At 36.4% G+C, this 23,252-nt stretch overlaps 1 protein-coding gene across 2 annotated transcripts in view; it reads right to left on the reverse strand.

Annotated features, from left to right (window-relative positions):
- LOC123550627 (uncharacterized) overlaps positions 1 to 23,252 on the reverse strand; it is a 96,330-nt gene that overhangs the window by 16,434 nt on the left and 56,644 nt on the right. For both annotated transcript variants that reach the window (XR_008371281.1, XM_053545350.1), the window contains exons 27-39: positions 20,192 to 20,255; positions 18,418 to 18,507; positions 17,759 to 17,821; positions 16,446 to 16,637; positions 15,938 to 16,008; positions 15,393 to 15,518; positions 13,144 to 13,266; positions 12,111 to 12,286; positions 9,579 to 9,811; positions 5,785 to 5,880; positions 2,633 to 2,697; positions 1,177 to 1,302; positions 310 to 370 (exon numbers count right to left, since the gene is read on the reverse strand). Coding sequence is in view for 1 of the 2 variants with exons in the window: in XM_053545350.1 (XP_053401325.1) it covers positions 310 to 370; positions 1,177 to 1,302; positions 2,633 to 2,697; positions 5,785 to 5,880; positions 9,579 to 9,811; positions 12,111 to 12,286; positions 13,144 to 13,266; positions 15,393 to 15,518; positions 15,938 to 16,008; positions 16,446 to 16,637; positions 17,759 to 17,821; positions 18,418 to 18,507; positions 20,192 to 20,255 (1,486 nt within the window). In the remaining variant the exon portion in view is untranslated. The remainder of the gene's footprint in view (positions 1 to 309; positions 371 to 1,176; positions 1,303 to 2,632; positions 2,698 to 5,784; positions 5,881 to 9,578; positions 9,812 to 12,110; positions 12,287 to 13,143; positions 13,267 to 15,392; positions 15,519 to 15,937; positions 16,009 to 16,445; positions 16,638 to 17,758; positions 17,822 to 18,417; positions 18,508 to 20,191; positions 20,256 to 23,252) is intronic.

Below are 23,252 nucleotides of genomic sequence, written 5' to 3' on the forward strand. Positions count from 1 at the left end.
TGCCTTTGCGACCAGTGCAGACCTATCCGTGTAGGCTGATCATGGTCTGCACTGTTCGCTATTCAGTCAGTAAATTTTCAGTGAACAACCTTTCGAATAATAAATGGTACTGCCCAAATTGAATGATGGACCAGCCCATTTTAGAAATTTAGCAGGGTAAAGGTTAAAGTGAACACACTGACTTAAGTGTAATTAAGAATCATTTTAGGGGAAAACTGTTCCTGTTTTGTAATGGCATGCAAGTAGGTTTACTTCAGCTACTTTTTACGGAAGTAAGTCCTGTATTGTAATGTAACATCTAATGTTTACCATTTCTAGACATCTGATCACACCTGGAACACACATTTCATCTATCAGTTCATCACACATCCTGAAAGTAAATAACCACAGTTAAGTAATTTCCACCTGGATATGAAATACATGGTTGTATTTCAAGAATGTGTGAAGGCCACAACAGTTACTGTGACTTACAACTTATATCTATAGTTTTGATCACTGAAATAACAAAATCAACAAACTAGTGGCTTCGCAAGCAAAATAAAGTCGCATTACAACACAGTCATGTTTTCCTTGCACTAGACTGGTAAAATGTACAGTGTTGTTACCTCTGCAAAATTTCACCTTTCGGGTCAACAGATTTTCTGATAAATTGGACTGCAACAGTTGTGTACAGCTTCATCCAATCAGTTGCAAAATTAATCTTATTTTATTTTGTTGGGTTTAACATTGCACCGACACAATTATTGGTCATATGGTGATTTTCCAGCTTTGATGGTGGAAGAAGACCCCAGATGCCCCTCTGTGCATTATTTCATCACGAGCGGGCACCTGGGTAGAACCACCGACCTTTCGTAAGCCAGCTGGATGGCTTCCTCACATGAAGAATTCAACGCCCCGAGTGAGGCTCTAACCAACATCGATGAGGGGCAAGTGACTTGAAATCAGCAACCTTAACCACTCCACCACGGAGGCCCCCTGCAAAATTAAGAACATATCCCTCGGAGGTATTAAAACCTCTTATAATATCAGACTAAGTTTTATATGCTTTTTTTTTCTCTCAGTAATTAATGCATCCAGATATATCAGAAATCATGGTACTAAATACATGAAAGTAGTCATGATATAACACTGCCATACATCTACATATAGATATGTGAACAACTCTATATAACTTACATTTCGCCTACTTGAGCAATGCACAATATACAGTAGAGGATGTCCTCATGAACACTGTCCCATTTGATACGACCAAGTAATTTCACCAAACAGGCAACACATGGTAATGTTGAAGACTCGACTGAACTGGGGAAAAAAAATATATTGGTGTAATATCATTTTTCACGAGTATTTCAGTTAATCAACAGCTGAGAGATCATTTCATCCATGACAAATTCCTAGGTTTCATAGTCTGTCCTCCACAAGTAACTATCAACTTCTCCACATGCATCAGAGTTAGAGAAGGAATGACTTTAAATGTAGTGTTTTGTCAAATCTTGAGAGAAAATATTCTGTGGACCATACCAACGACCTTTGTCTAGTATCGCACTTTAATTCTCTCTCTAATGGGCTCTTAGATTATTAAAATATACTTTCGAAACTTGTCTCTGAATGCATTCTTGACATTAATCTATATTTAAATATTTGCTCTGAAACAGACTGGTCTCCAAACTTATGTCTTTTAAATATAGAGATTTTTAACAGGAATTTTTCTATATGATATTATTATCACGACATTATGTTTGATATAATTAACTTTGCATTCTGATGTAGTGGGAGAAGAAAATGTTGATCAGAATTTCTAGAATATGATAATATAAAGAAGATATGATTGTAGATTGTGTTACTTCCAACAGAAGAAATCATGGAAAGCATCATTTAAATAAAGATTGCTTTCAGTAAAAGACATATTATGTCTCCTCATACCACTTCATCTGAATCCATATACAATAACTGGCCATAGCTCACAGTCATATGTGGCAAATAGAAATGTTAAACGATACAATGTTTGAGGTACAAATTTACTTTTAGGAAAACAGACAGGGAGATAACCAAAATCATGGAAGAAATTGTACACAGCAATAGCAATTGACAAGGAATAAATTTCAGCCTATAGATCACTGTGACTTTCATCTTCACCTTGATCTATTACCACAAGAATTTTAAAGGTAATCAATTGAACACAGGCAATCATTTTATAGACTGTTTAAAGACTGTAGGTCCTTGTGTGCTCAAGTTTCTGACCAGGTAAATTTTCAGTCTTAAGGTCGGTGTGTCTTTGCTGAGCTGACCCTTTCAACAAAAAGGGACCATCAATTAACCATAGCCTGTCAAGAAGTGTGTAAGATAATAGTTTTCAATTTCCAGGTAAGTGTACATTGATCTTTAATATATTGATCCATACTAACTATAGGCAATCATCAAATAAAAGTCTGGTAGCCATATGACCAAACATTCTCCATCTAAAAACTGGAAACCATTTGCAGTCTAAAGGTCTATGTTACCTTGACATTTGACATACTGACTCCCACAGCAATATAGGTAAATGACTGACATCAGACTGATGGCCAAGACAAAATCAATATATCATCTGGGGAGACATCCCTTTATCAAAGTGCACACCACTACCTCTTACCTATTAACTGATTTAGAAATTATTTCACATATTTCCTCACATAATTTCATTGCTTTATCTTCATCCTGCAAAGTAAACAATCCATGTTGACAGTTGCTTTTGTTCTATTTGGTTTTATGCCATAACAACATAATTTAAGTTGTTTTATGACATTGCAGACTTGAATAGTGGAAAGGGACCCCAGGTACCACTCAAAAGACATAGTTTTCACTGTCAGTAGGCAGACATTCCATAAGCCAGCTGGAAAGTTTCTTCACAAGGTAAATTTTACATCCAAAAAATGGGTTTAAAACCAACAACAGGCGTGACTGGGAAATGTTATTGTTGGTTTGAATACTGTCACAATTATAGGTCATACTGCAATTTTCCAGCTTTTAATGGTGGCGAAAAACCCCAGGTGCCTTTCCTGGCATTATTTTATTGTTGGTGGGGACCTAGGCAGAACCACCATGTTTCTGTAAACCAGCTGGATGGATTTCTCATATGAAGCATTTTACACCAAAAGCAAGGCTCAAACCCAAATTGGGATAGGGCAAGTAATCTGAAGTCTGTGGTCTTAACCACACAGCCACAGAAGCCTCTACAGGAAAGTTTTTTGAGTCTGTGATCTTGACCACACTGCTGCAATCACTTTACATGACTGCCCTCTCCATAACCTCCCTCCAAGTTGAAAAGGAGACTACAAAGATCTAACTAAGAAAAAGGAGCAAGTACTGAAATTTTGCTGTATAATTTCTATTCGATATAAACCATTTCTGCACATGCTAGTACCCCAGCAAACATGTAATGCAGCAAAATATATGACATAATTTCAAGGGCTGAGTCCGAAACTATTTTATCTTGTTCTTTATTTAAATACAGTTACAATGTTTCGCACTCAGCACAATAAACAGAAAAGCTTACCAGCAAATTAAACTTAAAAAATTTATCTGATTACAGGTGTAATATCCAGTAATAAGAGGGTCATGATGACCCTGGATCGCTCACCTGAGTAATATAAGTCACCTGTTACAAATGGCAAACTGATGCTGAAATATTAAGAATGTAGGTCAGTAGGTCACATTCATGTATAACTGAAAGTCAGTTTTAAGATCAGTGTGCAAAACTGTACATGTCATCCAATTTTCAAGGCTGTATCTTAAAAAACAGGAAAGTAGGTCAGTAGGTCAAGGTCACAGTCAAGTGATCCCTAATCACTTGGGATCATCAGGTAATTATAAATAAACAGTCTTGGAAATATGATCTGATAATTTTTGAAGTACTATTTCCTATATAACTCATAATTATAACAAGTGACCCCCAGGGCGGGGCCTCTTTTCACCCAAGGAGCATAATCTGAACAAACTTGTTTGAGATCCACCAGCCAATGCTACATACCAAATATAAAAGGCCAAGGCCTTGAACTTTCAGACAAGAAGATCTTTTTTTCCCTATACAAGTCTATGTTAAACTTGGTACCCCCAGGGCATGGCCTCTTTTCCCCCTAGGGACATAATTTAAACATTTTTTGCAGAGAAAGACTAGGAAAGGCAATATACTTAATATCAAAAGCCTAGGCCTTGCAATTTCAGGCAAGAAGATTTTTAAAGTTTTTTCCTATATAAATCTATGTAAAACCTGAGACCCCACGGGGCAGGGCCTCTTTTCATGCCACGGGGTAAAGTTTGAACAATTTTGGTAGAGGACCACAAGGCAATGCTACACACAAAATATCAAAGGCCTAGGTCTTGTGGTTTTAGATCAGAAGATTTTTAAATTTTTTTACTATATAAGTCTATGTAAAACTTGTGACCCCCGGGGCGGGCCTCTTTTCACCCCAGGGGCACAATTTGAACACTCTTGATAGAGGATCATAAGATGATGTCACATGCCAAATATCAAGCCTCTAGGCCTTGCGGTTTTGAACAAGAAGACTTTTAAATATTTCCTTTCTGTTGCCATGGCAACCAGAGTTCGATATGGAATTAAATTCTTTAAACAATTTTTAAAGGGGAAGACCCAAGGATCATTCCTGCGAAGTTTGGTGTAATTCTGCCTGGCGATTTTCAAGAAGAAGATTTTTTTTAGAAAATGTTGACGACACACAACGGACGACTGACGACGGACATCGAGCGGTCACAAAAGCTCACCATGAGCCTTTGGCTCAGGTGAGCTAAAAAGTAAAATCTGTAAAACTGAGATATTATTGTCAATCAAAAGTAATACTAAAATGATTGTCAGGTTAAGGCAGCTAGGTAGAAATTACTTAAATAAACAGGTGTGTAAAGACTGCACCATATAAACAAATGCACGTAAAGTTTGTAAAGTATGTAAAATATGTAGAAAAGTTACCTACTGGGTTAGTCGCGTAGCAAAATTTTTTGGAAAAACAGTAGGAATTTAGTTCTATTCTTAATACATAAATCTAATAAACACAGCTTTTTTGAAAATGTTGACATTCTGATATCACTGGTAGTTGTATGCTCTTTCAATCTGACTAAAGTACTTGATCTTCTAAACGAAGATCTGAGAACGACCCATTCACATTCGTCTTCTGTATATTTTGGATTTCCATTATTGCTATTTTTATGTTATCCAATCAGGCGACTTGTTCGATTGTCAAAGAGTAAGAAAAATATGCAGTTATTCCAGGACTCGAACCCGGGACCCCTCGCTTACAAAGCAAGTGGCCTACCGACTGAGCTAACCGGCTATCTGATACATTACGACATAAGAATTGTAAATATCAAGTCAATGCTAGAGGTAGATTTGCAAGATGTTGTAAGCTAGGCTCTGATTGGCTAGTGAAAGGGCCGTCAGAACGAGGCAATGAATAGGTCGTTTTCAGATCCCATGCGTAGCGTAATAGGAGATGTACTTTAGTCAGATTGATGCTCTTTTTAAAGAAGTGGCCTCATGTTACAAAAACATTATAAACCTCAGGTAAGTATGATAAAGAAACTTCATTTTGTTATTCATACAAAAATTGCATGTTGAAAATTACTGGTAAAAGTTAAGTCAAGTAACTATTCAGTCAGTCTCACAATTTAATCTTGAAGATGTAATAAAATTTGCTTCCAAAATTTCAATCTCAAACTCAGCTGAGACCAACCTATGTTTTTGTAAATATGGGGCCAATACAGTTATGAAATGCAAATCAAAACTTGACTTACTGTTTCCCAGTAAAGTGAGGAACACAAGTCTGGTACTTTATCCACCGGAGAACGATACATCTTCAGTTTTAATCTGGACGGTTTGGGAAACAATGGCTAAAAGAGAAACAGCAATGAAAATTTGCATTTTGTTATCAAATATTCTCGAATTTCAGAAAATTCTGACATCTGCATATAAGAGCAGCAGGTCTATCCAAACTAAAGATATTGAGCTGAAACTATTATCTGTTTTTCCGTTAAAATAACCTTGTCCTCTATAAGATGCACATAAAAACCATTTTCCTTCTTTTAGTAACAGTGACCCCAAACACAATCCAAAGCCAGATTTTCATACCAGCTTGCTATACACCAAGTTTGGCAACAGAATGTGAATCCTAACTAAAGTGATAAATGGAAAACCATGTTTTTGATGATAACAGCGATTTCTTTTCTATTTTTAAGTGAATATTTTTCCTTTCATTCCCATGCTACCCGTAAATATGCAAGTACTAATATAGCAATGATAACAACCCAAATATCTAACAGTGCAAAAATATGTACTTCTTAGCTCATTAAATACACATAATAGCTACAACGCCGTATAAGCGTCTCTATAACGTCCAGGTCACGTAAACGCTTGAATTACGTCAATAAAGTCACGTTGCTTGACGTCAACGTCATAACAACGCCGCAACGGTCAAAACACAATGTATACTTGCATCAGCTGTGACAAAACATACAAACACGGGCTCCTACCACAGGCACAAAAGAACAGCATATTTTAACATTCGATTCGAATGCCCCAAGTGCCAGCATCTTTATATAAGGAACAAAGACCTGAATAAACATGTTCCTAACTGTGAAACTGGCCAGATCAAACTCATAATCAAATATACACCTGAAGAACAATCTCAACCAGAGATGATCACAGGAGATGCATTCGACATCATTGATGAACTCCTGCAAGACATCAGGAACAATATTAATGTAGCAAATACATTCATAAATCCAGAAGATGGACTAGACTTACCAGATGTAAATATCCGTAAGCAATTTGAAACGCCAGAAGAAAAAGTAGACACACCCTATAATATTCTAGCAGTACTCTGTTATGCAAACATAAAACGTAGCATATACTACTGCAAATTACAAAACAAGAGCTGTCCGTAAGACAGCCAAGCTCGACTATTCGAAATATTGTCACAGAAGCAGGAAATTATTACCCAAAATGTTAAATATCAAAAGAGTTTTAAGTTCGAAAGGGGACATAATTTGACCAAAATGCATATCAGAGTTATGGGACTTGATGCTATCAACTAGTTTTATAACCCCGAAGAAACATGTTAAGTTTCAATTCAATATCTGCATTAGTTTTGGGGATAGTAACTTGCATGTAAAACTTTAACCAGAATTTTCTAAGTCCAAAAGGTGGCATAATTTGCTCAAAATACATGTTAAGAGTTATGGAACTTGACCCAGTGAGGTTGGTAATTGACCTAGAAAAAGAATAAATAGTTTCAAAGCTATATGCCTTTTGGTAAAAGCTGTATGTACTTGCACGCAAAACTTTAACCAGGATTTTCTAAGTCCAAAAGGTGGCATAATTTGCCCAAAATACATGTCAGAGTTATGGGACTTGATTCTATCAAGTAGTTTTATAACCCCTAAGACACATGTGAAGTTTCAATTTAATATCTGTAGTAGTTTTGGAGATAGTAACTTGCATGTAAAACTTTAACCAGGATTTTCTAAGTCCAAAAGGGGGCATAATTTGCCCAAAATACATGTCAGAGTTATGGGACTTGACCCAGTGAGATAGGTAATTGATCTAGAAAAAGAAAAAATAAGTTTCAATTCTATATGCCTTTTAGTAATAGCTGTATGTACTTGCAGCAAAACTTTTAACCAGAATTTTCTAAGTCCAAATTGGAGCATAATTTGCCCAAAATAGATGTCAGAGTTATGGGACTTGACCCAGTGAGGTTGGTAATTGATCTAGAAAAAGAAAAAATAAGTTTCAAATCTATATGCCTTTTAGTAATAGTTGTATGTACTTGCATGCAAAACTTTAACCAGAATTTTCTAAGTCCAAAAGGAGGCATAATTTGGCCAAAATGAAGGTCAGAGTTATGGGACTTGGTGCTATCAACTAGTTTTATAACCCCGAAGACACATGTGAAGTTTCAATTCAATATCTGCATTAGTTTTGGAGATAGTAACTTGCATGTAAAACTTTAACCAGAATTTTCTAAGTCCAAAAGGGGGCATAATTTGCTCAAAATACATGTTAGAGTTATGGAACTTGACCCAGTGAGGTTGGTAATTGACCTAGAAAAAGAATAAATAAGTTTCAAAGCTATATGCCTTTAAATGATAGCTGTATGTACTTGCATGCAAAAACTTAACCAAGGTGTGACGCCGATGCCGACGCCGACGCCAGGGTGAGTAGAATAGCTAGACTATTCTTTGAATAGTTGAGCTGATAAAAGCTAAGCAAAGATATGTGTTCTTTTTGCATTAAATACTCTATGTTTTAATCTCCTATTCACTCTTGAGTCAATGGCCGAAACATGAACCATAATATTTCCATTTTACAAGAAAACAAATCCTCCACTGGCACCCATCTAATAATAGATCAACAGGCACCAAACTGGCACCAATCTAATAATAGATCCACCGGCACCAGTCTAATAATAGACACACTGGCACCAATCCAATAATAGAGCAAACCGGCACCAAGAGTTTCCAATCTAGCCAATCAAAAGCCAAGAACCGGCTTCAAACCAGCTCCGGCACCAGCACCGGCAATAGAGTATATAAGCGACACGCAGGAACATGCTGCACATATGCAAACCAAACTTGCCCTATCCATACGGTCAAGTCCTCTGAAGAGTTCACAACTGCTGAACGAAACCTGTCAGTGATTATGTCAAATCAACAACAGAGCACTTCCTCCAAGGCTCATACTCAGCCAAATCACACTTTTTTCTATTTTTAGTAACTGTGATCTTGACTTTGACCCTATGACTTTTTTAAATACAAAAAAAAAATTTAGGCCTGGGATTTAAACCTCTACCCATCTTTTGCCTTCCAGAATTTCTACATTACAAAGAAGTACAGTAGATCAACGCTTTACAGTGGAATTTTCAAAGTATACACATTAATAAGGTTATTCTGACCTTGAACTAGCCCCACTGACCTCATATACAATCCCAACCCTGCTTTTTCATTAAGCTGTCAATAGGCAAGGTTTAATTTCATCAATCCAAACTCAAGTTATTGAGCAGAAATGGTTCTTTTCTATTTTTAGTCAAACTGACCTTGACGTTGATTCCACTGAACCCAAATGACATCCCAGCCTTGGTCTTACAATACGCAACCTATAGGCCTAGTTTCATTTCAATATCTCTACCTATACTAAAGTTATTGAACAAAAACAATCGTTCTGAAGCCTCCTGCCTGCTAAGACAATGACATACCCCATTTCAAAAACCAGATTTTTCTTTCAAAATTATGAAAGTATTCTTGGAAGTTTTTATAAAGTTATAAGCCCTATGAGCTTCACAAGATGGCCATATATCACACAAGCTCTACCTTGTGAACCAATTCCTATTTTAATCACAGCAAATTTAACATTATGAAAATATACGATTTTACAATAACGCATGGCTTTTTTATCAGAGAGCCATACAAGTTTGAATCTTTCAAAATTATTCTGGCATATTTTCTCTGATTAGCGCCCAGTCTGAGTACACATGTTATATAACCTTAGATAACTACTACTAGAGACAATGGTTTTACATTCTATGCATTACCTCCATTTCACTGCCCTCAGTCGGTACAGCAAGCTGTTGCCAAGACAACTCCTCAGCTATGTTCAAGTCACATGACCTTGATGTGGTTCTCAGCTCCACAACAAACTTGTGTCTTCCTGCAAACTTGGCTGGTTCCTTGCCCTTCACAACAGCATTCAGTACACGGAGGTCAAAATTAACATAATGAGTGAGGTCCCATAACACATCACCAATAGTTTCACTCCATTCTTCTTCTGAAATACAGATTGTTTACTATAAATCTTTAAACAAGTGGGCCATGATGGCCCTATATTGCTCACCTGGTTAAATGGTTGCTATGAAGATTTGCATTTAAGCTTGACCCCGGGGTCATGATTTGAACAAACTTGGTAGAGATCATAGATTTCTATAGGAAAATCTTCAAAAAATTTCTAAAAATAAACCAGAAGGCCTAGAAGGCCATGGGGTTACTTGATTGTTCAAGATTTGAACAAATTTTGTAGAGGTCCACTAGGCAATGCTACTTGTCAATATCTAAGCTCTAGGCCTTCTGGTTTATTTTTAGAAAATTTTGAAGATTTTTCCATGTACAATCAAGTAACCCCATGGGGCGGGGTCAATTTAACCCCGGGGGTCATGATTTGAATAAATTTTGTAGAAGTCTACTAGGCAATGCTACAGGTCAAATATCTTAGATCTAGGCCTTCTGGTTTATTTTTAGAAAATTTTTGAAGATTTTCCTATGTAAAATCAAGTGACCCCCTGGGTCATGATTTGAATAAATTTTGTAGAGGTCCACTAGGCAATGCTACATGTCAAATATCTAAGGTCTAGGCCTTCTGGTTTATTTTTAGAAATTTTTTGAAGATTTTCCTATAGAAATCTATGTAAAATCAAGTAACCCCTGGGGCGGGGCCAATTTGATGCCGGGGGTCATGATTTGAATAAATTTTGTAGAGGTCCTCTAGGCAATGCTACATGTCAAATATCTAAGCTCTAGGCCTTCTGTTTTTTTTTTTTAGAAATTTTTTGAAGATTTTCTGATGTACAATTAAGTTACCACCGGGCTGGGGTCAATTTTACCCTGGGGGTCATGATCTGAAAAAAGTTTGTAGAAGTCTACTAGGCAATGTTAAATATCAAATATCTAAGATCTAGGCCTTCTGGTTCATTTTAGCATATTTATGAAGATTTCCCTATGTACAATCAAGTAACCCCTGGGGCTGGGTCAATCTGACCCTTGGGAGGGGGGGGGGTGGGGGTGGGGGGTTCAAGATTTGAACAAATTTTGTAGAGGTCCACTAGGCAATGCTACATGTCAATATCTAAGCTCTAGGCCTTTTGGTTTATTTTTAGAAAATTTTGAAGATTTTTCCATGTACAATCAAGTAACCCCATGGGGCGGGGTCAATTTAACCCCGGGGGTCATGATTTGAATAAATTTTGTAGAAGTCTACTAGGCAATGCTACAGGTCAAATATCTTAGATCTAGGCCTTCTGGTTTATTTTTAGAAAATTTTTGAAGATTTTCCTATGTAAAATCAAGTGACCCCCGGGGTCATGATTTGAATAAATTTTGTAGAGGTCCACTAGGCAATGCTACATGTCAAATATCTAAGGTCTAGGCCTTCTGGTTTATTTTTAGAAATTTTTTGAAGATTTTCCTATAGAAATCTATGTAAAATCAAGTGACCCCTGGGGCGGGGTCAATTTTGACCCCAGGGTCATGATTTGAACAACTTTAGTAGAGGTCCTCTAGGCAATGCTACATGTCAAATATCTAAGCTCTAGGGCTTCTGGTTTTAGAGAAGAAGATTTTTTAAGATTTTCCTATGTAAAATCATATGACCCCTCAGGCGGGGGTCATGATTTGAACAAACTTAGTAGAGGTAGAGGTCACTAGGCAATGCTTCACACCAAATATCTAAGCTCTAGAGCTTCTGGTTTTTGAGAAGAAATTTTTTCCTTTCGGTTGCCATGGCAACCAGAGTTCTGCATGGAATTCAGTTCTTTGAACAATGTTTGTAGAGCTTCACCCAAGGAACATTCCTGTGAAGTTTGGATGAAATTGGTCTAGCGGTTCATGAGGAGATGTTGTTTAAAGTAAAAGTTTACAGATTCCAGACGGTTAGCGATCACAATAGCTCACCCTGAGCCTTTGGCTCAGGTGAGCTTAAAAGGTCATTTGGTCTGTAGGTTTAGGTTTAAGTCTCAAATCCAGGTCTTAAAACATACTGACAATGCAATGTAAATAATAAAAGAATTGTAAAAGAACTAGAAGTCTCAAGACAAGAAAAATGAAAAATGTTTTTTATCTCCAAGTGTGGCTTGACTTTTCAACTGGGGGTCTTGGCATCTTTTTATTTTGCAAGTTTCAGCAAAATTATTTGAATATTCATGAATAAAAATTTATAGAACAGACAAGAAAAATTACCTTAAGACTTTTACTCTTCTATTGAGACCTTGACCTCTGAGGTAGGGAACTGGGTTTTACATGAAACTTGAACTCATTTGTGCCAAGTTATTTCAAAATCTAACCACTATCATACATACCTATAGGCCTGATACCATATAATTTACACTCTATAGCCTGGAGAGGTAGTTCATGAAATCTGTCAACAGGTATTTCCCGAACTTTGTCTTTAGGAACATGGTCACTGTCTCCATAATCTGCGAAGAAAACCTTGAACTGACTGGCACCAACCTCAAGAATCTGACCACGATACCATCTAAAATATAAATATTTCACAAGTCATTTCTCACTTCACTCAAAACATTCAGACATAGGGACAGTTGGTATCTTTTAAATTATCACCCACATCCAAACACAATCTGCAATTTTATGTACTGTGAAATAAATTCAATTTGCCTGACATACAGTTCTATGGTTCAGTAAAAATATTGTCTTCTTGCGGACCCACATTCACAACTTTACAAGTTGAAATAAAACATACTTTTCTTTGTTTGTAAGGTTTGAACTCCATGATCAGACACAACCATGAAACCCACAAAATGATTTACTGTTAACCCTTACCCTGCTAAATTTCTAAAATGAACTGTTCCATCATTCAATTTGGGCAATACTATTTACTATTCGAAGGGATGATTACTGAAAATTTACTGACTGAATAGAGTGCAGACCATGATTAGCCTGCACAGATGTGCAGGCTGATCTTGGTCTGCACTGGTAGCAAAGGCAGAATCACTTGCCGCCAGTAGGCTAATGGTTAAATATCAAGATTCCCCAGTATTGTAATAAAAAATGTTAAACTCCACCTATTTCATGTGTTCTTAGTATCAAGAAACTTGCCTTAATTTCTTGTGTTTCACAGAATTTCAAGCTAATGACTTTTACTAAAAACTACTAAACTTCTTCAGTATCTTTTCATGTAGAGCTGACTCTTTATGTATATGATAAAATAGTCTGTATCTCTGATCGAAGTTAGCGTACTGTGCAAGGCAGTATTTTCCATGAGTTTGTCTCTAGCACATATCAACATATAAACACCTCTGGTCAGCGTTAGAGTACTGTCCAAGGCAATATTTGCCAAAAATAAGTTCCTGGCCTGTATCAACATACACATACCTCTGATCAAAGTTGGTGTACTGTGCTAGGCAATATTTGCCACAAGTTAGTTCCTGACCTATATCAACATATATATCATTCCGGTCCACAAAAATATTTATTTCTGTCATCAAGTCCTCCAACCTAAAATAATAACAAGAGCTGTCCTTCAATGCAATTAAAAGTTATAGGGCAGAAACAAACTTTTACTGACCTTAAACAGTGACCTTGACCTTTAACTGACAAGCCTAGATCATGTGTTGACACATTGTCTCATTATGGGGAATGTTTGTGTATACCACTAAGCTAATTCATCAATGCATGTAACACATGGAACAGAAACAATTTTTACTTGACCTTCAATAGTGACCTTGACCTTTGACCTACAAGCACAAATCATGTCTGTGCACACTCTACATATTGCCCTCTATTCACATACTAAGTTTTATTAACCTAGCTTGAATGCTTTTTGAGTAATTGCAGGATCTAGATTTGCAGACGGACAGACAGACGGAGGGCATTCCTATAGTGCCCTCCAGACTAAAAACACTAAGAAGTTAAAAATGTCAAAAAACTAGAAGATGCTTTTGTAAAAAAGCGCATGTCTCCCCCACTGCATAGTCGTATATGCAAGAAGTCAATAGGGGAGAAGAGCGAAAGTCAAAGAGACACTGACGGTTGGCTGCAATTGGGATCACCTATTTGGCATGTCCAATCATCCCATTAAGTTTCAACATTCTGGGCCTAGTGGTTCTCAAGTTATGAATTGGATACGGTTTTCCATGCTCGGGCTGCTGTGACCTTGACCTTTGATCAAGTGACCCCAAAATCATTTGGGGTCATTTACTCTGCATGTCTAATTATCCTATTAAGTTTCAACATTCTGGGTCAAGTGGTTCTCAAGTTATTGATCGGAAATGATTTTCCATGTTCAGGCCCCTGTGACCTTGACCTTAAATAGAGTGACCCCAAAATCAATAGGGGTCATCTACTCTGCATGACCAATCATCCTTGGAAGTTTCAACATTCTGGGTCAAGTGTTTCTCAAGTTACTGACCGGAAATGGTTTTCCTTGTTTGGGCCCCCGTGACCTTGATCTTTAACGCAGTGACCCCAAAATCAATAGGGGTAATCTACTCTGCATGACCAATCATCCTATGAAGTTCCAACATTCTGGGTCAAGTGGTTCTCAAGTTATTGATCGGAAATGATTTTCCATGTTCAGGCCCCTGTGACCTTGACCTTTGACGGAGTGACCCCAAAAACAATAGGGGTCGTCTACTCCATAAGTCCTGCCATCCTATGAAGTTTGAAGGTTCTATGTCAAATGGTTCTCCAGTTATTGATCAGAAATGAAGTGTGACGTACGGACGGACAGACAGACAGATGGACAGGGCAAAAATAATGTCTCCCCCAGAGGTGGGGGGGGGGAGAGACATAATGAAGAATTCATGCATGTGTTAATACAGAAAATAAAGGCATTTATTCATTATCAAGAACACATTTTCTTTAAATGTTTTGTATAAATATGTTCCTAACATGAACGTTTTTGCCATGGCAACATGTATTCTATAACAAGATGTAATTTGGGAAAGTCATTTTTGTTGGGAATAGAGTCACCCTGACATAATTAAAGGCCATATGGTGACTTTTCTAGCTTGCGACGGTGGAGAAGACTCTCCAGGTGCCTCCAGGCATTATTTCATCACTGGCGGGCACCTAGGTAGAACCACTGACCTTCCATAATTATGCTGGAAGATTTTCTCACATGAAGAATTCTACACACTAAGCAAATTTTCAAACCAACATCAGCAAGGGGCATGTAATTTGAAGTCAGCGATCTTCAGCACTTGGTTTTCTTGGGGAAGGTATGGGTATATTTTAAATGAAACTATTCTGAGTAATTTGCTGAACATTTCATCTTATCTTTTACAATATGATTTTACGACTTCATTACAATCTATTATATAAACGAACATTTGCATGCAGTCTAATTTCTCCTGGAAGTGTATGAAAGTGCATGACATAGTGTTTGTAAATAATGTCAATCACATTACAAGCACATACCAGAAGCATGGCGGAAGTAAAGTGTTTAAGTTTTGAAATTTCAAAGAAATATTCTTTCTTGATTTCCATGTTGTTTTTTTAAATTTTGTTCTACCGACGCTTTTCCGAGTCTCCAGCCCATAAATTATATACAAATTTAACTTCCACTCTGAAACTTGCTGGTTTACATCACTTATCTCTTTTAATTACATGCAGTAACTTACTCCTCAAGTTTTTCTTTCCGCTGCACAAAGAAGAGATCTGGTGAGAGGACGGAGGATACATGTACATCATGACTTGTCCTCGAGGCACATGCCGGTAAAACATCTGTGTCTAATATTGGACTCATTCTGAAAATATATCCATACCTAAAGATTCCCGTTACTGTATGAATTTGTGTTCTGAATGTCTGAAACTATTTCCTTAAACAAATCAGACAAACATCATGGGTACTTACAAATACTGTAGACACTCTTATCTTAATGTCACATTTTTTGATTTGATAGGACAACATACACATTCACTTTAAAAATTTTGATAATAAGCGGTTGATTATCTTCCCTGAATTTATGCTTCTAACTATTCTAGTGTTTTAACTTGAGCTATACTTGCGAGGAAAGTTAGAGATAATAAATCATGTAAATATCACACAATCTGCAGTATCTTAAATCAGTTTTCACTTCAAACACTGAGAATATGAGGTTAACGATGGTTTTATCTTGAAAATCAGCCTTACATCCCTATGTATTACAACATAATATATATTTACTTGGTTTTCTTCAGTAGAGCCTTGGGTATGGTGATCTTTCCCTCACACAACTTGTACAACTTCTGAAGATGCTATGAGGCAAAATTGCATTTAGAGTTAGTTTAAAATGCTATACATACAGGCAAGTAATGTGTACAACTGACATGATTGGCCTCTAAAAATATCAAGTTGTTGTTACAAACTAAGGGGCATAACTCTAGGAAATAAATCTGTTAATAATGAAAAGGGGGTTCTGAGAACCATGATTTCTAGGGTAACAATAGTCTGATCAACAGATCGACAAGAACTCTCAACCCCTTTCACACATTTTGTAACACAGATTTTCCAAAGACTAACATTATTTAAATGAAATGGCTGGAATTTTTTAACCAGAGTTGTGACTGTAATAAAAGCAAACCACACTTGTTAAACTGTTATTTCAAGGCCTAAACATAACATTGTCACAGTTTAAACAACTTACAACAGCCTTAAATTTCTAGGAGAAAATGGTATTAATTATGGTACCTACATTTTTATTTTCATCAGCAAATCCATTCCTTGTCAGTTCTTCATGTACATAAAACTGATGAGAGACAGTCTGTGTGACAGGCAGATATTTACGTGACAGCAGTGGATCTAGCCATAGAATATATCCAATACGTAATAATACATTTCCAACCAGCTCCTTGCCTATCACTGATTCACTGATAAACATATTAGCCTGAAATTGTGGAAATTACAAATGCATGGATAAACATACTGGCCTGTTATTGTGGAAATCACAGATTCATGGATAAACATATTGGTCTGAAATTGTGGTAATCACAGATTCATGGACAAACATTTTGGCCTGTAACTGTGGAAATCACAGATTCATGGATAAACATTTTGGCCTGTAATTGTGGAAATCACAGATTCATGGATAAACATTTTGGCCTGTAATTGTGGAAATCACAGATTCATAGATAAAGATTTTGGCTTGTAATTTTGGAAATCACAGATTCTTTTTTTTTTTTGTTGCTGTTGGGATGAACGTCGCACCAACAGAATTATAGGTCATATGCGACTTTCCAGCTTTGATGGTGGAGGAAGACCCTGTGTGCCCCTCTGTGCATTTATTTTATCACGAGCGGGCACCTGGGTTGAACCTGTGACCTTTAAGTCTGCTGGATGGCTTCCTCGCATGAAGAATTCAAGATCCCAAGTCAGGCTCGAACCCACATCTGTAAGGTGCAAGTGATTTGAAGTCAGCGCCTAAACCACCCCGGAAATCACAGATTCCCTGATAATCTTACTGGCCTGTAATTGTGGAAATCACAGATTCACTTGATAGACCTATTGGCCTACAATTGTGCCAAGTCACACTTTGTACAGCAAGAGTAAATATAAGATAGTCAGTAAAAAAATATTTAAACAAGTACAGCAAAGTACTTGTGAAATCTACTACCCAAAAAAGCATTGCCGAGGTCAAAATGCTAGGTCACATTTGTTCAAATAAGTCATATTATCATACAAGATACAACTACATTAACTACATGTTGCCCAGGGAAAATGTGCACTGAGATGCAATGTTCCCATGGTAAATGAGCACTGAGATGTTAGAATGTTTGCCATTCCAACAATCACTGTTAGTGGACTATTTCACACTTTCAGAGAATTATTACTTCAAAAACATGTAACACTGTAGCAGTTAAATCAATGTGAATGAAACAGAAAAAAATATAACTAAACATATATGATAATGATGGGAGGGGTTCCTATTTGAGTTGTCTGTATTATTTTAGCAAGAAAGCTCTGTACGTATCTAACCTAATATGATATTATAACAAGTAAAACAGTTACCTTTTGTGTCCACTCAATATCTTTATCCACAGGTCGTACTTTGCATACAAATACTTCTACAGCCTAGAAAAATAGATCTTAACATTTAGCAGCGTATTTCAAAATTATTCATACTTCACTTCTCAACAGTGTCAATTACTTTACCATAACTACCTGCAGATTTTTTTGAGGGCCAATTCTTCCAATTCCTAAAGTTAACATATGAGCCGTGCCATGAGAAAACCAACATAATGGCTTTGCGACCAGCATGGATCCAGACCAGCCTGCGCATCCGCGCAGTCTGTTCAGGATCCATGCTGTTCACTAATGGTTTCTGTAATTAATATAGACTTTGAAAGCGAACAGCATGGATCCTGACCAGACTGCGAGGATGCGCAGGCTGGTCTAGGTCCATGCTGGTCGCAAAGCCATTATGTTGGTTTTCTCATGGCATGGCTCATTTAACTTTTTGCTCAGATCTATTCACTTAATACTGATCTAACATCTTAAATTCTCAATCAGTAATAAGAATCTACTAATACTGCAAAAAAGTTTCACCGAGTAAAACTGTCCAGTCTTATTCAACCCACATGCTCAACCAATCACGGAAAAATGAAAAGTTCCCCCATTGAGCAAACTCTATGTGACTTAAAACCTGCTTAAACAGAAAAAGGGTTTACCTGGAACGGCAGATCTCTGAGATGACGAGGTAACACATACAGTTTGTAAGCAGGTATTTTCTTCATTCTCCCACTGTCTACAAACTTCACCTGTAGTTGCAAGAGAATATACTGTAAAATTTATATTTTCTTCAAATACCTAATACTAATATTTCTGTTTTAACAAAATTCAAACCACCATTTCTTTTAAGATGTCATTTTAAACTTTAAAGCCACATTAATTTATGTGTTACAAAATATATGGATACAATTAAACCTATTTACTGCCAGACTCTGTGACTCCCTTGGCTAGATGCTTAACCCTTACCTTGCTAAATTTCGATAATGAATTTGCCCTTCTTTCATTCTGGACAGTACCATTATCTGTCAAAAGGGGTACTTACCAAAAGAAAGTGGCTGAATAGTGGACAGTACAGATCATGATCTACATTGGCCACAAAGGCAGAACCAATTGTGCAGCATGGTAAGGGTTAATACAGGTTCAACTATCGTTCATTTAAAACAGATTTTAAGTTGACACTAGTACAATTAGGTTTTACATACAGAGATCATAACCTCAATTTCATGTATATCTTACTTGTTATATACAGTCAAACTCGCTTTATATGAACTCATCCGGACCTAAGAAATATGTTCGTATCAAACGAAATTTGTATTAATGAATGTATGACCAGATAATTTGTCCGAGCAAGTTGGGCAGTATCACCGGTATCATCGGTGAATAGAAATCGATATATGAAAGTAGTTTATAGTTTTAAACTGATTAAGTTAATTTACTCAGATAACATTGAAATTACTCAACAAACGTCATACTTAAACATGTAAAACTTATTAATTTAAATTTTAATGTGCGGTCGAGGTCCAGAGCGCCAAATTATATCCACAACCAACATTGAAGCTTGTACTATATAACAATCATTCTAAGAGGGATAAAAATTGTATATTTTGTAAGACACAGCCTACCTGTATCTACACTGGAACGTCAATAATTTGTTTACAATTATTTACACCTCTTTAAATGTTGACCTGTCAATTGATTAAATTGTTTTACATTGAAATGATACACAAAGGACCAAGTGTTTGTTTGTGAATAAGTGTGAACTAATCCTTTGTCCAATTACCACGCGGCACAAGGTTGACCATATTATTATTTTCAACACATTTTATAACGGCCCCAACTTCTAAAATTAATTCGTATCAAAAGATGGAAAAGTATAATATTTAAGCTTACTGGGATTCCAAAATGTGTTCGTATCTACCGATTATTCGTATGAAGCGAGTTCGCTATTACCGAAATAATTTTACAAAGAAAATAGAAGGACTCGGCCGGGGCATTTGGACTTTGTTTGTTTAATCCGAAAATTTGTATCAAGCGAGTTCGTATTAAGTGGACTCAACTGTATTCCTTTTGATATTTACTCCTGTGTAACCTGCGACACTAATAATTCCAGACATGAAAACAACATGCACAGAGAAAAGAAGACAAGACAAAGACCCATTAACCAGATTTCTTTAACCCTTACGCTGCTAAATTTTCTGTAATGAACTTGTCTATCTTTCAATTTAAACAGTATCATTAACTGTTAACAGGTGTGCTTACTAAAAAGATGTTGATTGAATGGCAAACAGTGCAGACCATGATTAGACCACATGGATGTGCAGGCTGATCTTGGTCTGTACTGGTCGCAAATACAGAATAACTTGCTGCCAGCAGGGTAAGGGTAAATTGTTGGTCTGATAACAAACATGTTCTTTAAATAATAAAACAACTAACCAAAGCATATATCACAGGGACGGCTTCATTTTCAAGACTCTTCTCTACAGTAAATATCTGTACTCTGAAAAATATAGGGTATGGATTAGAAACAAGAATATGCATGTTTTTCTTTTAAATAAGAGCTGTCCATAAGACAGCCAATGCTCATCTATTCAAATTGTTGTCCCAGAAGCAGGAATATTACCCTTAATGTCTATAGAGTTTCAATCCAGTATCTGCATTAATACTGAGACTGAACATAATATATAAATAAAAAACTTTAACCAGGATGTTCTTATTTCAAAAGGGAGCAAAATTTGGCCAAATTGCATGTCACAGCTATGGGACTTGATGCTACCACTAACATTGATAACCATGAATACACCTCTGAAGCTTCAATTCAATATCTGTATACTTAAGTTTTGGAGATAGAAACCTGCAAGCAAAATTTTAGCCAGGATTTTCTAAGTCAAAAAGGGGGCATAATTTGCCCAAAATATACATGTCACAGTTATGGGACTTGACACAGTGAGGTTGCTAATTGACCTAGAAATAAAACAAGAGCTGTCTGATGACAGCGCGCTCGACTATTCGAAGAACTGATTGAAGAATGGGGTCAAAATATTTCCACGGATATTCAGACAAAAGAAATAAATAGATTAGACAAACAATGTTCCTGTATTACTTTGATTTCGATAAGTCTTGCACTAAATGGCAATATATAAGGCAATTTCAAAGTCCAAAAAGGGCCATAATTCAGTCAAAATAGTTACGTACTCTTGCCTACAGATGGAAATCATAATGATAAACAAGAGTTCAAAGTTTAAAAGCCATATGTCAAATAGTTTTGACGAAACATGGACTTGTATGAAAACAGAACCAATTTTAAAGTCCAAAAAGGGCCATAATTCAGCCAAAACAGATGACAGAGTTATTTTCTCTTTCCTACAGATAGAGACTATTATACTAAACAAGTGATAAAAGTTTCAAAGCTATATGTCAAACACTTTACAAAAAATATGAACTGGTACGAAAAACTTAACCAAGATTTCTAAGTCAAAAGGGGCCATAATTCAGCCAAAATCCTTGATGGAGTTATGTACTCTTCCCTATAACTGGACATGGTGATGGTAAACAGGTGCTGAAAGTTTCAAAGCTTTATCTCAAAAGACTTTGTCAAAATATGAACTGGTACAAAAAATTAACCAAGATTTCTAAGTCAAAAGGGGCCATAATTCAGCCAAAATCCCTGATGGAGTTATGTACTCTTGCCTATAACTGGCCATGGTGATGGTAAACAAGTGTTGAAAGTTTCAAAGCTTTACCTTAAAAGACTTTGTCAAAATATGAACTGGTACGAAAAACTTAACCATGATTTCTAAGTCAAAAGGGGCCATAATTCAGCCAAAATCCTTGATGGAGTTATGTGCTCTTGCCTATAACTGGCCATCATGATGGTAAACAAGTGTTGAAAGTTTCAAAGCTTTATCTCAAAAGACTTTGTCAAAATGTGGACTGGTATGAAAAACTTAACCAAGGTGTGCTCTTGCCTATAACTGGCCATCATGATGGTAAACAAGTGTTGAAAGTTTCAAAGCTTTATCTCAAAAGACTTTGTCAAAATATGAACTGGTACGAAAAACTTAACCATGATTTCTAAGTCAAAAGGGGCCATAATTCAGCCAAAATCCTTGATGGAGTTATGTACTCTTGCCTATAACTGGACATGGTGATGGTAAACAGGTGTTGAAAGTTTCAAAGCTTTATCTCAAAAGACTTTGTCAAAATATGAACTGGTACGAAATATTAACCAAGATTTCTAAGTCAAAAGGGGCCATAATTCAGCCAAAATCCCTGATGGAGTTATGTACTCTTGCCTATAACTGGCCATGGTGATGGTTAACAAGTGTTGAAAGTTTCAAAGCTTTATCTTAAAAGACTTTGTCAAAATATGAACTGGTACGAAAAACTTAACCATGATTTCTAAGTCAAAAGGGGCCATAATTCAGCCAAAATCCTTGATGGAGTTATGTGCTCTTGCCTATAACTGGCCATCATGATGGTAAACAAGTGTTGAAAGTTTCAAAGCTTTATCTCAAAAGACTTTGTCAAAATGTGGACTGATACGAAAAACTTAACCAAGGTGTGACGCTGACGCCGACACCGACGCCGTGGTGAGTAGAATAGCTCTACTTATTCTTCGAATAGTCAAGCTAAAAAGTCTCAAACTATATTCCTTTAAGTAATAGCTGTATGTACTTGCATGTAAAACTTTAACCAGGATTTTCTAAGTCCAAAACTGGGCATAATTTGGCCAAAATACATGTCAAAGTTATGGGACTTCATCTAGTGAGGTTGGTAATTGACTTAAAGAAAAAATAGGTTTCAAAGCTATATACCGTTAAAATATAAAAGAAAGCCATATGCACTTGCATGCAAAACTTTAACCAAGGTGTGATGCTGATGCCGATACCAGGGTGAGCAGAATTAGCAAGACTATTCTTTTGAATAGTTGAGTTAAAAAGCAATACAGAGCATTATAATATATAAACAACAACTGTATGCTATAAGACACACTAGTCTGACAGATTTCTTTATTTACACAAGATGCAGTATTTTGGCATATAGCATAGCCAAGGGTGTAAATGTAAAACCTTGTTGACAGAGCAGAAGACATGTTTGTTTTTTTATATTAATATGTCCTTTCAATGGGTATAAATTTTACCCACTTTGCAAAATGGTGAAAAATATGCATGTTCTTCTTACTCTGAAATAACAGATATTATTTCACCCTAAAAGTTCAATAAATCACCAAAAAATAAGTAACACCACTTATAATAGGTATTTTACAGTGTACATACAGTAATCAAACGATAATTTGATATTTGTAAACAAATGCAGTCGACCGTATTTTTTACCAGTTTAGGTAAATCACACATAGACAAAATGGATTAGTATCTCAAACTGAGACTCCATGAACGAAGTACTGTATTAGCGCAATGCATTAGGCAGCTAGGCATGACACCTGAGGTCCGGAGTTCGATACTGGGTTGAAGTAAACTTATATTTTTTTACTTTT

Source organism: Mercenaria mercenaria, chromosome 6 (assembly GCF_021730395.1).
Source record: "Mercenaria mercenaria strain notata chromosome 6, MADL_Memer_1, whole genome shotgun sequence".
Classification (NCBI taxonomy): domain Eukaryota; kingdom Metazoa; phylum Mollusca; class Bivalvia; order Venerida; family Veneridae; genus Mercenaria; species Mercenaria mercenaria.